This window comes from Copadichromis virginalis, linkage group LG16 (assembly GCF_057382275.1).
Source record: "Copadichromis virginalis isolate Kocher_CV1m ecotype Utaka linkage group LG16, C_Virginalis_male_GT1.1, whole genome shotgun sequence".
NCBI lineage: Eukaryota > Metazoa > Chordata > Actinopteri > Cichliformes > Cichlidae > Copadichromis > Copadichromis virginalis.
Window position 1 is genome coordinate 39,127,834 of NC_140633.1, and position 15,270 is coordinate 39,143,103.

At 44.4% G+C, this 15,270-nt stretch overlaps 1 protein-coding gene across 4 annotated transcripts in view; it reads right to left on the bottom strand.

Moving 5' to 3' along the window:
* The window catches only part of LOC146691359 (partitioning defective 3 homolog B-like), a 217,381-nt gene that overhangs the window by 95,056 nt on the left and 107,055 nt on the right, over window positions 1–15,270 (bottom strand). For 2 of the 4 annotated variants that reach the window (XM_085434746.1, XM_085434749.1), the window contains exons 15-17: window positions 9,790–9,895; window positions 9,310–9,440; window positions 5,560–5,604 (exon numbers count right to left, since the gene is read on the bottom strand). In XM_085434746.1, coding sequence (XP_085290872.1) covers window positions 5,560–5,604; window positions 9,310–9,440; window positions 9,790–9,895 — 282 coding nt within the window. The remainder of the gene's footprint in view (window positions 1–5,559; window positions 5,605–9,309; window positions 9,441–9,789; window positions 9,896–15,270) is intronic. The other 2 variants (XM_085434747.1, XM_085434748.1) reach the window with 2 other exon arrangements.

Below are 15,270 nucleotides of genomic sequence, written 5' to 3' on the forward strand. Positions count from 1 at the left end.
AAACCTTCAGCTGATCCAAAGTGCTGCAGCAAGAGTCCTGACAGGGACTAGAAAGAGAGCAGATTTCTCCTGTTTTGGCTTCCTGTTAAATCCAGAATCCAAAATCCTGCTCCTCACATACAAGGTCTTAAATAATCAGGCCCCATCTTATCTTAATGACCTTGTAGTACCATATCACCCTATTAGAGCACTTCGCTCTCGCTCTGCAGGCCTACTTGTTGTTCCTAGAGTATTTAAAAGTAGAATGGGAGGCAGAGCCTTCAGTTTTCAGGCCCCTCTTCTGTGGAACCAGCTTCCAGTTTGGATTCAGGAGACAGACACTATCTCTACTTTCAAGATTAGGCTTCCTTCCCACTGTCGCCAAAGTGCTTGCTCGTAGGGGGTCGTATGATTGTTGGGTTTTTCTCTGTATGTATAATTGTAGGGTCTACCTTCCAATATAAAGCACCTTGAGGCGACTGTTGTTGTGATTTGGCGCCGTGTAAATAAAACTGAATTAAATTTAGATCAATTAAACTTGATGGTGATGTTTAAGAATGTAGCAGATTGTTGACTTTTCCACTTTTTTATTGTGTTTTTTCAGGTTGATGGTGGCCTCGTTCATTTGCATCAACACCTCTTTGGACCTCATCCTGAAAGTTCCAGCAACCAGATCAGCTCCAGATCACGTCTGTGTTTAAACAATGAAACAACGAGAAAACATCCTGAAATGACTGGACAGAGACAAGACTACAAAAATGCTGCTGCTGTCCTAATACGTATGGACTTAACTGCATATATATGATAAAGCATGTGTTATTTGCTAGAATTCAAAAAGCAAAACAGGAACAAGGAAGCTAATAAAACACAGGCTGACCTCCGAGTCCAAAAACTGTTTGCAAAACACTCGGTAGTTGGATGAGCTGAAGTTTTATAAATAGCTTTGTGGTGTTTGGCTGGGTAATCAGGGAACACACACACACACACACACACACACACACACACACACACACACACACACACACACACACACACACACAATCACTTATAAGGATATATAGCTAACACACACACAAGCTCTCACAAACATTTTTTGCTTTGAGTAGCAGGATTTGTGTCATAAATGTAATTACTGCTGTCCAACTGTAAGATGATAGAATTAAGCTGCTTTTAGAGAGTGAGAGAGAGCGAGGGGGGTGTGTGGGGGGGGGATCACAAGTAAGACAAGAATATCAAAATGGTTGGAGGCAGAGGAGAAGGAGGAAGGTGGGGGTTGGCAGAGAAAAACAGAGGAGAAAAGAAGAAAGAAACAAAGACAGCAGGCCTGGGAATGAAAAAGGAAGGATGGAAGTGACAACGGGAGAGAGAGAGGAAAAACAAAAAATATATAAATAAAAAATTAAAAACAGAGCACAAAGACAGAGAATGCCAAGCTATCCCAAGGCTATTTTGTTGGCAGGAAGGCAGTGGGCTACTTTCAAAGTCAAAATTACACTAAGGAGCAGCTTAGCAGCAGGCAGCGGCAACAAAGCCAGCAGACCCAACAACAGCCCCAACTTCTGATGAACCCAAGCACTCTTTGGACGCTCCAATAAGGAAATGCAGCTCCATTTCCGTGCTCCACTTTTCCATGGAAAAAGACAATATCCAGCTTCTCCCACTGTCCCATCGGGGGGAGAAAAGCATTACATCACAGCACAAATACCACCCGGCCCCGGCATGCGCGTTAGAGAAGACACACACGCTTAATTAAAAATTCCTCCTCAAAATAAAATGATCTAAAGGGTGAGGTGTGCAGGCTACACGAAGCATCTCTAAGAGTGTGTGTGAAACAGTCTGGTTTGTGTAAGCAACCGTTTCCTGTTTATTACATGTGTGCAGAGCAGTTCACAGATCCCGGCCGACGAAATGAGGTTTTCCGATCCCGCAGGGCCCGTAATAATTGAACGGGCATCATAAGCCGTACAAACACGTGACATCATCGTCAATCTCACGTCTCAGTATTTATTTCAGATTCCCACAGAGCTTAACGCAGATGCAGCTGGACTGAAAGGCGACGCTGTAATAATTGACCGAAAGAAACGATAATGCAAATATGCAGCACGGAGGACTTCCACGAGCGCCGCCCCAAAAACCAGATGGTCGCCGGCCTCGCTGCCAACAAGAGCTAATGTGTCGTTTCTGCAGGATAATGACTCCTTCATCTGAGATCCATGTGCACGAGCTGTTTGGAGAAGAGAATCTATTTTTCACTCATTAAAGCACGAGCTGTGGAGGCTCATAGATTCTCGCTTCGGTTTGCTAAAAGATGGAAATCTTAAACATTGGCCTCCACCTCGACGTGCAGCGTCTCATGCATCATACAACATCAGCGCAGCACACGTCAGCTATCATCCTGTAAAGCCTGGAAAGGACGAATGGCCAAACCAGCGAGAAGCGACAGCTCTGACCATCTCCCGATTACTGCTTACCTTTATTGGCTTACTGGGGGAGACGGAGAGGGGTCAAAGGTCATTAGGTATACGGGCGCAGAGCCAAGAGTGCACACAAAGAGAGTTAAAACACAGAATGATGGAAAAGCAGTCACTGCTTCTAATAACAGCCGGTAGGAGCTAATGCGAGGCGGCATCGAGCGTGCACGCAGCCACGCTGACACGAGACACAAATTGAGCTGCTCTCCCTGCGACAAATTAATCCATCAATCCACATCAGCCTAACAAGGTGGCTTTCAGGTTAAATCCAAAGCAAAGTCTGGGAGAGCCAGAGAGACTGGAAACAAAGGAAGGAAGAGACAAAGGAGACAGAAGGGGATCCAGAGAGATGCGGCTCTCTGAAGACGCAAATTGGCAAAGTGTTGTCAGCGTGCGACTGCTGTCAAAGTCAAAGTTTCACCAGGGAGCGATTCAGACAATGGACTGCACCGGGGTCCCTCAGCATCACTCTGGCCCCCGACACACACACACTTTCAGAGAGATGCTGTCCGTCCTAAGCTCCTCTGCCTGTTTGCCAGCCTCTAAGCCTGAATGGCGTTGGCAAGAAAGTGAGTGAGCGAGGGCTGCTGGTGGGTGGAGGAAGCAAAACTCGGCAATACAAAGACATAAAACTGCAACAAAGGCATACAAGAAATTTGGCAGTTTAAGACATGTTTGCTGCAGGCGGAAAAAACCCTCACACGAGTGAGTTTAAACACACGAGACCTTTTCTTTCCCACTTCTTAAGGAAGCATCTGTATTAAGGACTCGCGCATATTCGAGAAACAACTGAGGGCGTTTGTGCGCGTGGATGGAAATGTTCTCGATTCTGGAGCTTGTTTATTCCCCACAATTGACTTTCACATGGAAACAGCTCTCGTGCACTGTTGCACGCAGGCTCACAAACACAGCTCGAGGCCGCCTACATCACCCGAGGCTCGGCACAGCGAAAGGAGCACAGCTGCAGCCGCTTACGTCCTGTCAGCAGTTTGTGTGTTTGACTCCGTCGTCCTTCTCACAGCGGTTAAAGGATGAGTCTGCACTACTGAACCATACGAGCTAATGTGCTCTGATTATGCAAGTGCAGCCAATAATGACTCGAGTAATCTTCGTGGAGTTTACTTGGGAGCATCTCTTCTGTCGGCGTTTCCTCTTCCACAGCTCGTTTGATTCATTACCAGAATGACGGAGCTCCTATTTCTCAATGCCGCCACAAAGACGTCAAACACGTCTGACCACAAACCCCGACACGATTTGTCAGAATGTGAAAGCGGGGCTTTTCTGTGTTTATTTATCGCAAGAATTTCTGAAAATTTTCCTGAAGACCGTTCGCTCATCTGCAGCCTCCACACGTGGGATTTTCATTTAGCCACAAAGACGTGCACGCACTCACTTTTAAAGGGAAAGTTTCCATACATGCACACGCACGGTCTGTAACGCGGTCGCCTATTTCCATCGCTTTGCCTCTCAAATTCAGCAGAACTATAATATAACATGAAGTTCACATTTTCCACAGGATGATGGGGACTTTCCATTACAATACTGTCACCATGACGGCGACAGCTTTCACGCGTGTGTGTGGGTGAACGTGTGATGTCGTTGTCCGGAGATTTCTTTGGCTTTGTGGAGGGAAAGACCATCGCTGGAAGTGTAAACAACATTCCCAGAAGTCAGTCTTTAAACTGCTCATTTCCCAGGACCCCACCCCATCCCACTCCACGCTCTCCCTCCTCCGAAGTCCGTGCAGCTGTCCTGACAGCCTATCGTGGAGCTGCTGGAAGCATTTCAGTTATAAACTGGATTAAAGAAGAGGAAAGTGGGCTGTCGCGCTTGCCAGGCACACACTCTCTTTAACAGCTCTCTGGGCTGTGCAGCCTTATAAACACGCTGACAGGAAACAGGTACGGGGAATGTGTAACGGGCCTTGGGAAAATAATCTGGAAACCAACCAGATAAAGTGTCTTTACTGGACATTCAACAGGCCTGAAACCATGAGGTGAGGTATACGACATGTCAGATATCCAGGAGTCCAGTAAAGAAAACATCCCTGAGTTACCGGACAGAGCGCGCATTATCATCACTATTGTTATTATTATTATCCTGCAGGACCTTCAAAACTGGCAGCAGCCGGCAGTGCAGCAGAGCGAAGAAAATACAGACTGACCGAGCACAAACAAGTAAATCTGGCCACAGTTTAATCCTGAATTACAATCTGTCAGTCGTAGTCAGCGAGTACCAGAATATAAACACTATTATTAACACTCGAGTCTTCCCTCCTGGTAACAGTCCACAATCATCAACACTGTTGATTTAAGCTGACAGAGCTTTGTTTGGGACTTTTGTCCACACCTTTGCATTTTTACGTTCAGTCCTCATCACGCACTCTTTCCTCGTCTGCTTACTCACATTTTCTGGATCCGGCACTCGCTCAGCTCCAAACCAAAGACGAGAAACCGAAGGGAAAAGTGTGTTTTCCTCATCATTTTACCGGAATGATGGAAAGAGGAACAGACACGGCATCTTTATCTCATTATGGTCCAAATCTAATAAAATTACTGTTAAATCTCTGTTTCCATAACTTGTCTCTCATGCTTATTGTTATGGAGCTAACAAATAAAAGTCTGTACCAGCACGTATGAAGTGGGAGAAGTGCTGGACTGAGTGAGGAGGATAAAGGCAGACTCAGAGTGCAACGACGAGTGCTCTTAATGCTGAAGAGGCCGCAAACGTAATGCTGGAGACTTCAAGGCAAGAGAAAGAGAAAAGTTTCCGATGAAAACTTTTAAAAACACGCTCGTCGGCCGCTGTGGTGAAAGCTTTTGAAGCATCGTGCATCTCTGCCCGCCCGCACTTCAGCTTTCCTATTACATGACTGCTTCCTCCCTTATATCGGTCTCGTCTGTGAGGTGAGGCCTTGCTCTTCTTTCTTGGTTTTTTATCAAATTTTGTTTCCATTTGTCTCCAGAAAAACCTTCAAAGTGTCCAGCATGTATATGTTTGCTGTGTACACCGCAGTTTCTCATTTATTGTGGCTAATTTACTGTTTCTGAAATGTGTTGCATGTGTGTGCGACACGGATCATACAGGAGTGTTTGGGAGTTTGGCTCACCTGCATTGCTTCCGGCCAGGGATCCAACATTGTTCTCATCTGCCACTGAAACACAAGAAACTGATGTTAACATACAAACACGCCTGTCTCGCCAAAATGCTTGTTTTTATTGTACTTCTACTTTCTGACGTTGCCGCTCTCTGCTCTCACCGTCGCTCTTTAAACCAATATTGTGTTTTCTGTCTCATTTTACACGACGGCGGGGCAGCCGCTCTGCTTCCTGTGATGTCGGGTCGGCTTCGCTGCTACTGCTAAGTCATTTCCCTTCCTCCCTTGCTCTCACTTCATTTGTCATCTCCCCTCCCTTTCTGTCTTCTTCCCTCTGACCCCCATGTGTCCCTTCACCTTCTGCCCTTTTGCCGCTCGTGTCTCGACTTCACTGTTTTCTTTTCTCTTCAGTTACACCCGTCCATCCAGCCCGTCGCTCCTCTTTCTTTCCCTCCTTTGATCAACATTCTCGCTGTTAATTCGTCCTACGCTTTCTGCCTCCGTCTCGGTCCCCCTCTTGCTTTTTCTCCCTCTATTCTGAAGCCAAGAAGCTGATGAGCAGAGCTGCATCAAACACAGTGACACGGCTTCTCTGAGCAAATAGTTTTCTAATGAAAACCAAGCCTGAAGCGTGCCGCCAAACTGCCTGCCTCTGACACGATCTGCACCGCATTCCCCGGCAGCGGGGGGCTCACGCATGTGATGCACACGGTGTTGTGTTACCACACACACAGGAGGCCGGTCGCCTACTTTTATAATGATTATAAAACTCAAATTCAGCCTTCGAAGCTGAAGAAATGAAGTTTTGGTTGAATTCACAGGGAAAAGGATGCGAGCGAAAGCCAACAAAGTTTACTGCAAAGAGAAGGAAAGGTGTCAGAGATGGAGCGACAGGGACGGCGGTGAGCGAGGGAGGCGTTCATCATTTGCAACTGATCTTAAATAATTCTTCAGTTTTTAATTGGACTGAAAAATGAAATCAGGACAAATTAAATAAAAATGACCCACCAATTAATAGATGAAAACTGCGTCCTGCTCTTTTTTTATATAAACACACAGAAGCATGAAGTGGGATCCTAACGGGAACGTGGTCGTTATATGAAAGAAGATAATGAGCTCTCACTAAAGCACATTCGTGGCACTTATTAACACAACTGCATGAACTATTTACATGAAACTACATTTACAGGTTGTGAAAAGAGCAAAAGTGTAATGACGGGATTATTCGCTGACCCCTGAGCGTCTCTAACCACGCAGTCTTCAGTGAGCAGCATTCAGAGGCTTCGTCAGCAAACACTTCCTGCTTCAGTCTTAAGCTGCCCTGCTGCACTCACATACATTCAGCTTTCCTAACAATCACCTGCAAATGAACACTTAAATCTAGCCGAGGCGCTGCTGTGCTCTTTGCTGCTGCAGCAGCCATAAAACATCCAAAACTGCCTGATTTTGAAATATCACTTTAATTAAATAGTGCCAAGCTGAAAGCGCCTCTAATAAATAAAGTTAAAAAAGAATTCAGCTAGAAACTTTTTTCACGTCCAGCTATGATTGCATATAAAGTGAAAAATCTTTCATCGCCATGGTGACGTTTGCGCGTGTCCGTGCACGCGATTCGTCTCCTTTTGAGCTCCGTAACAGGAATCCGTCCTCACGCGCGTCTCGTGACTCGATATGATCCTGAGACTTTACTTACAGTACTAATGAGAGAAACCTGATTTGCATACGGCGATGCAAAGGCACGTGTGCTGACAGAGACATATTTGCTAATTGATGCTCAAATTAGCAGAGCTGAGTAAACTGGCGAGGCGGTTGTGGTTAATATTGGGCTGCGGTTATGACTCCGTTTGTGTTTGGTGCGATAACAAATGCGGCTTTTCTGCCGCAGCTTATAAACTTTTACAAAACCACTGAAGCTCACCCGAAGCGCTATCACAGAAACCATCACCAAAAGATGAGGCCGACACGACTAAGGCAGTAATTCCCCTCTATTACATGAGATTATAATGTCATTATATTTACCTACGAACTCTTACAACAGGGTGAAAATTCAGGATTTGACAGGAAACAAAGAAATAATCACACTGTAAGTAAATTTCAGCACATTTCTTGGTATTTTTGCATAAAAACAAAACAAAATCTTCCATCTGAATCTGTAAATAGGGTGACGTTTGCAGGGAGGGGGTCATATTATAGATGGATTAACCTTGAATTTTTACATCTTTATTTAATATTCACAGCATTGATATGCATGATGGATGTTTTATTATTGAACTGACCTTTTATTTTAGCAAAGTAAGTGTGATATGGTGTCTGCTCCTCTACCAAAAATAAGTGCCATGCCTCCCTGACCTTATAACGACAGAGCCAGGACAAACTTCCTGTAAAATACCTGGAAGTTACATCAACTTACGTCAGAATCAGAGAGACTTTATTAGTCCCAGAGGGAAACTGAGTACTTATACTTTACTTCTTAATTCTAATATCTTTAAGTATTTGTAGGTAAATATAATACCTAATGAATTCCATTACACCCTGAGTCACAGCCAGATTATAACGTGTCACCAAAATTAGCCCATTTTTCTTCCATGTCAATCTTCTCGGCTTCAGCGCTCTCGCCTTGTTTGTGACGTGTGAGCAATATGTTCTTCTGGACTTTACAGAGACCCAGGGCATGCTGGGAATAGCAACATAACAGAGAGGGATCAAGCAGAGCTTCAGGCCAGCCAACAGGGATAACATTTATCCCAAACATGTAAGGTCCTCCCCTCTGCAGCACTTCTGTGCGAAGCTGAATTTTGCTCTTTTGCTGTCAGTACAGGAAAAAACGGAGGCGTTTCTTAATATGATGTTGTTATTGTGGCTGCCTGATGGTTTGGCAATGAAAACATGCCATTCAAGCAATCGGTTAATAAATCCTTATTTATTTGTCGTGCATTTAATGAAGATCGAGGCTGCAAAAACACAAAGGAGGCGATGTACAGGCATGTAGTGCATACCATCAGTCTGTTACTCGTGTAGAAACAGACGTCTGAGCAGCTCAAGTAGTCTTCTGCTTTGTCTCATTCACACACACACACACACACTCATCTGAAGGAGGAGGACTGAGGGAAATGACATTTGAAACAATATGCTTTGTTGTGCTGCTGCATCCGCTGTCACATTACACTGATGTATGCACAAGCACAGGCGTAAGCACGCACACGGACGCGGCATCTCTACGGCTGACTTTAAACAGTCGCTGAAATGTCTCCACACCCTCGAATCAGAGAGCAACAGGTGACCGAGATGTGAGCTCACAGCATCACCTTCCTCACACTGTTTGCATGAATAAAAAACCATAATGAAGCTGCAGCTAAAGCCTGCATCGCATTAGCACTTTGTTTCTTGCTTTCTTAAGTTTGGAAGTCTCAGATGTTCACAGGTCAACCACAAAGATGCTGCAGCTTCACACTCCTAGAAGCCAAATCACACTATTCTCAGTCCAAGGCCCCGAAATGTAAAAGCATATACGGCTTATTCTTTAACATGAACCTAATTCTGTTTAGTACAGGATGTAATTAAGCACACAAGACAAACACAAAGCTGCAGCCAGTGACTCTGCAGAGGTCCCACCTGCATGCAGTGGGACAGGTGTCAGTCTGCATGTGGCTGTGGAGAGCATGCCGGTGGTGCAGCAGTCATGCAGCAGGAATATTTAAATGTATGTGAGGATGCACGCAGCCACCATGCAGAGCGCACAACGAGGAAAGATCATGTCCCCACCAGTGTGATGCTGGTTCTGAGTCGTACCCAGGTCCATGCTCTTCGAGGCTTTGACGTGCTGGATCTGCCACTGGTTCTGGTTCTGGGTGGGAGACTGGGGCTGAGCCGGGCTGGAGACGTGAGGCTTTTCCCTTAAACAAATGAAACACAAGGTAAACAGAGCCCTGATTTTATTTGTGTGGAAGTTGCATCCTGTGTTGTTCTAATAACACAGGAGGGAATCGTTTTATGTTGTTTGACCCTCGTGCAGACAACATTCGCACGTCGATTATTATAACTGCAGCGGCGTTAGGAGCAATGAGCTTACATTAAGGAGGAAACAGTGCAATGGAGCACAAGATGCTCAATAATGTTCTTTTTTAGGAACGGCTAAAAGATAATAATGTGAGCAACAGTTCAGCGAATGTTTTTGTGATGGTGACACCAACATGCGGATAAAGAGTAAGTCTGTAAAAACCTCTGAAGAAGACAAATACTCACCTTTCCTGGAGATAAGAGTTTTGATTGGAGCTGCTGAAATCAGCGTCGTGTCCATACAGCAGCCCGTCCTCTTCCTCATCCATGTGAGAGTAACTCCCGTTGGTTACTAGAAAAGAAATCAATCTGATTTAAAATAAAAACCTCAGTGGTGACGCGACAGCCTGAGAAAACAGACCAAGCATCTTTTCTAGAACCAGGCCATAAATAAATAAACGAATGTTCGTACAGCCGACTCGTCCGTGTTGCTGTGGTCACGGCTCGGCGTTTCACGCAGTGCCAGCCGGGATGGGAACGTATACAATGCCCCTTCCTGGGTTCTCTCTCTTTGTTACGCTTATTTGGGTATTTGTTTACAGGCAAAATATATTTGTCAGATATGACTATTACTCCTCATATTGGAGTAATAATAATAATTGATTATCTTACTAATCATTTAAAAACAGGCCAATCACAAAAGCTATTTAGATTTTCAGGGAGGTGCTTGTGTAGTTTTTACATTCAACACTTTGAATTTCTGCTCTGCTGTCTGTTAATGAGACAGAGATGATTATTGGTGCACAGCAATGTAGCAGAAAACATCCAAGCAGCTGCCTGCACTGTGAGTCTGCTGTAAGGACGACAGTATAACAAATGCAGCTTTCAAACATGGCACACGAGGAGGAAGCAGAAGGAAGTGAATTATGCTGCGAGAGTGTTTTGAGGAAGTCCCGACACTGATTTCCACCTCAGCTTGCAGCTGCATGTAGCTGCAGCTTCACAATCACATCTGAAGCCATTAGCGGGGACTATTTAATAATCAAAAAAATGGGTGGAGGAACACGTCAAATAAACACGTGTTACTCTGATCTATTGTTGTCTCCTCTAAATATTTAGAAAACCCGCCTTTAGTGAGGAGAGAACATTAGAAAGTGGGTTAAAGCGATTCTCACGAAAAGCTTCACAGACAGAAAGTCTTAAGGATAAAAACTAAAGCGAGTGAGAGACGAGAGGGAAGCGGAGGGAAAGATAAGCAGCTGGATGAGCAAAAAGTAAAGAGAGAGATAAACCACAGCAAAAGTTGGTGCAGATGTGCAGAAGTGATACGGCTGCGTCCGCCTGATAAACGAGCTTATGACAACTTGATGCACAGACACACGATCCGCTCGAGTGTAATTTACATACAGTCATCACTTCTCAGAATGCATAGCTGCCACACAGCACCGTCCTCGCCGAGCGTCCTTTATACGCTCTGCACACGTGCGACTGAAAGCAGAGACGTTTGCAACTGGAGAGGAAAGCGGCGGCCTCCGAACGCATCGCAGCCTCTCAGCTCCCTCCCTCCTGCTCGCTTTCTACACTAATCACCTGCTTTATTTTTCTTCTGCTGCCTTTCTTGCAATCTGATATTTTGGCTGTCATTTATCTCTCCTCTCAGATCTCCCATAAATCATTTTATCTCCCACTCAGTTTTCAGCCTTTTCTCCTCCTCCTCCCTGCCAGCACCTTAATCAGCTGAACTGTCAAACACAAACACACACACACACACACACACACACACACACACACACACACACACACACAGTTCTCACTGACTCCCTCTATTTGAAGTGAAAAAGGCATTTGTTGTGTGGATGATAGCTCAGTATCAGATGAATCCTCTTCTTCCACACTCCACGTTTCCTTCCTGTCATCTGTATTTGTCTACGGCTTGTTGGTCCAATCATCCCCACCCATCTCTCTCTTAGCAGCCGTGGGGAACCGGCGCATTCGTTTTACAAATACAGAACCAGTCTGAAGTTTGGGTGCACTGGTGGTGCGTTCAGCGTTTAGCTGTGCAGTTTAATGCAGTTCATTCAGCTGGAATTGTTTAAGAGAACTGCTGGGACTCCTGGTCTTCTTAATGATCTGAGAGCATGAGTCAGGTTGCACTGAGTGGGTCTGCATGAGCGTGGAAAGTATCAGTTTGTTTTTTCAGCTGGACAATGACCCAAAACCACAAAGAAAGGCAGGTCTGGCTCCTACAAACGTCCAACCTGAGCCGGATAAAGAGAGAAGCTGCTGCTGATTACTGCTGTAATGTGCATTTACTTATAACTTAAACTATAAGAAACAAGGCAGCTCACGCTCTTACTTTGAAGGGAGTAACTTTATGTTCAGTAAATATTCATTCTGTTTTCTTTTTTAAACGCACTTTAACATGTTTGTAGTGCAGAAAGAAAAAGGTTAAAGTGTTGTTTTCTCTGTTGTATCAATATACGTGAAATGTTTTCTACAGTTACGTTGTTTTATGTTTTACTTATGTGGGTATGATGCGTGTGTAGCATGTTTAAAGGTTTAGATATAAATCCATGTGAAAATGTTTCTGATCACAACAATTTTGTTTTCCAATAAAAAACATATTCAGGAACTTTGTGACATAACAAACTCATAATGAGATGACGTGTCATTATCCATATATCATTCCCTGCATGCCGATATGCCTGAATTATGAAACTGAATTTCCTGGAGGAACCGACCCAAGGGATTAATAAAGTTTCATCTAATTGAATGCCATCAGTACAAACAATGGTGGTGAGAAACATAGTATTAAATATTATATAGTATCAACATCCCATGTAGAATCCTATGAGATATGCTTGATATCACATTCAAAAGACTCACAGAAAACTTGACCTCTGACCTTAAGATTCAACCTCATCTGAGGTGAGAAACATTTATGGCATCAATTTGAAAATCGTACATCGCCTCGTTCGACGACAGAACTCATGAATGCTGCCAGGTTTTACAGACCGTGGTGTTTCTGTTACTTCTTTTTAAACCAAATCTTATAAACAGGGACCTGTAACAATAGTTTTCAACTTTGATGTTCAATGATATTTTTCAAAATGTGCCATCCTGTGTCTTTTATCCTGTCTTCCGCCTCTCTCCCCAGCCGGTCGCAGCAGATGGCCCCGCCCCTCCCTGAGCCTGGTGCTGCTGGAGGTTTCTTCCTGTTAAAAGGGAGTTTTTCCTTCCCACTGTCGCCAAAGTGCTTGCTCATAGGGGGTCATATGATTGTTGGGTTTTTCTCTGTATCTATGAAGCGCCTTGAGGCGACTTTTGTTGTGATTTGGCGCTATATAAATAAAATTGAATTGAATTGAAAAAACAAACAACAAAACTATGACTGCAGCTCCTCGCGGTGCCACACGAGGGCGGTTTAACTCACAGGTAAAAGAAACTTCACAGCCATAAAAAGCACATTTACAGACACAACATGGTGCAAAATAAAGTCTTTAGTCTCTTCAGCTGGATTCCCCCTTCATAAAACTCTTGGTTGGATTTGTTATTCATCCACCTGGTTACTGCAGTCAGGGACGCGGTTGCTTTGACGGACAACAGTAATTATATCAGATCCTCGTCTGCCCGGCTGCAGCTGTGCACTGTGTTTGGGGCATGTTAATAGATTATCTGACAGATGTGATGATGCAGACCATCAAAGAAGTTTGTTTCTTTCTGTTACCAGCAGATCTGTGTGTCAGTTTGCTAACATTAACATGACCCCCTATGAGCAAGCACTTTGGCGACAGTGGGAAGGAAAAACTCCCTTTAACAGGAAGAAACCTCCAGCAGAACCAGGCTCAGAGAGGGGCGGGGCCATCTGCTGCGACCGGCTGGAGAGAGAAGGAAGACGGGATAAAGACATGCAGTGGAATAATGTTGACCTCACAGTGGCTACATCTACCTGGGATGGATCCCACATTAGAGCTTGACTCAAGTCTTGCATGACATCATTAAGGTTATTTTTCTGTGTTAAGTTTCTTCAGGCCCAGAAAACATTTTACTTTCTGCAGTGATCTTCATCTGTAAACGGTGCTCTTAAACCATCACTTTCATTTGTGGTCCATCACAAAAACAATTTAAATACATAAACATGAGGAAATTTGGAAAGACTGCATAATGTGAAACTGTACTGAATTTAAGCTTAAGTAGATGAGAGAGAGAACAAAGAGTGAATGAAGACTGAAAGAAGAAGATGATGGATAAGAGAAAGAGACGTGCATGGATGCGTATGTAAGGAATCACCACACTGAATTTATTCTGAAACACAGAACAGTGCAGTGTTTTAATTTGGACTGCGTGCCAGAAAAACTGTGGATTCAGTGTGTGAAACAGTTCATTAGAACAGTGAAAACACAGGCCAGCGCACACACACACACACACACACCACACCACACCAGTGAAAGCACACAACACAACTCGCACAGCCTGAGAATGTGCTACTGTATGCCAACACACACTAATGTGTGTATGTAAATGACACGATAGCTGAGGTGAATTTGAACAGCAGAGTGTGTTAAGGTCAGAGCTGTTTGCCAGCCTCAGTGTAAACACACAGAAACACAGCACTGTTTAATACTGGCCAAAAAAATCCCTGAACCAATACACACACACACACACACACACACACACACACACACACACACACACAAGCACTGATATCATTCAGACACTGAGGACGATGCAAATGTGCACACAGCCGCCTTGAACTCTCTATATTAGGACAAATATACCATCAAATATGTCTTCAGCTTAAACTCTGATTTACATCACGAGTGTACATCAGATTTTGTCTCCATAACATCTGTAATACCTGGACAATGGCGATAATAGAAGGCGCTCTGTAACGCGCACTCACAGGCAGAACCTTCCAGTAAGAAACAAAACAACCCCGAGGGACACGCGAGTGAAAAGAAGCAGAGAGAGAGGAAGAAGAAAAGAGAAAAACAGGAGCAGAATACCCTCTAATTAAGTCAACTGGAGATGGCGAGATCATGGTTTTTGTTTATGTTTGTTTTCTCTCAGAGACGTTGTTTATTTCTTGTGATTAATAAGCAGATTCGCTTCTTTACTGGACTCGGTGCAGATGACACGCCCACCTTTGATGCAGCTTTTACAGTAAAAAGAAAACCGAAAGTAAAGAAAAGAATAAAGTCTGGAACACGTGAAACATGCGTGCGCGTATCATTCACTCAGAGGTAAGTAAGTAAGTAAAGTAAGTAAAGTGTGCGTGTTAGTCCCCATAGGGAAATAGTTCCTCTGCATTTAACCCATTCACCCAGTGAAGCAGCGGGCAGCCACCAGTGCAGCGCCCGGGGAGCAGTGTGTAGGGACGGTACCTTGCTCAGGGGTACCTCAGGGTAGCCGTTCAGTGGAGTCGAACCTCCGACCTTCCGATCATGGGGCCACCACTCTACCTACTGAGCTATCCCTGAGGGGACATGAACAAGCATGTTCCTGTAATGTTACACTCCTGAGGTCACCAAATAGACCTTTAGTTTGAAATCCCTTCCTGTAGGTGAGGACTTGGCTTAAGGCCCTTTGATGCGTTCTTCAGAACGTGCATGTTAGATACAAAGTGTCTATGTGAATGGCTGAACGAGGCATGTTGTGATTTCAGTTTATTTTAATAAAATGGAACTGAAGCTGAGGCCGGTGTCACCATGTGGAGACGTCTTTGGA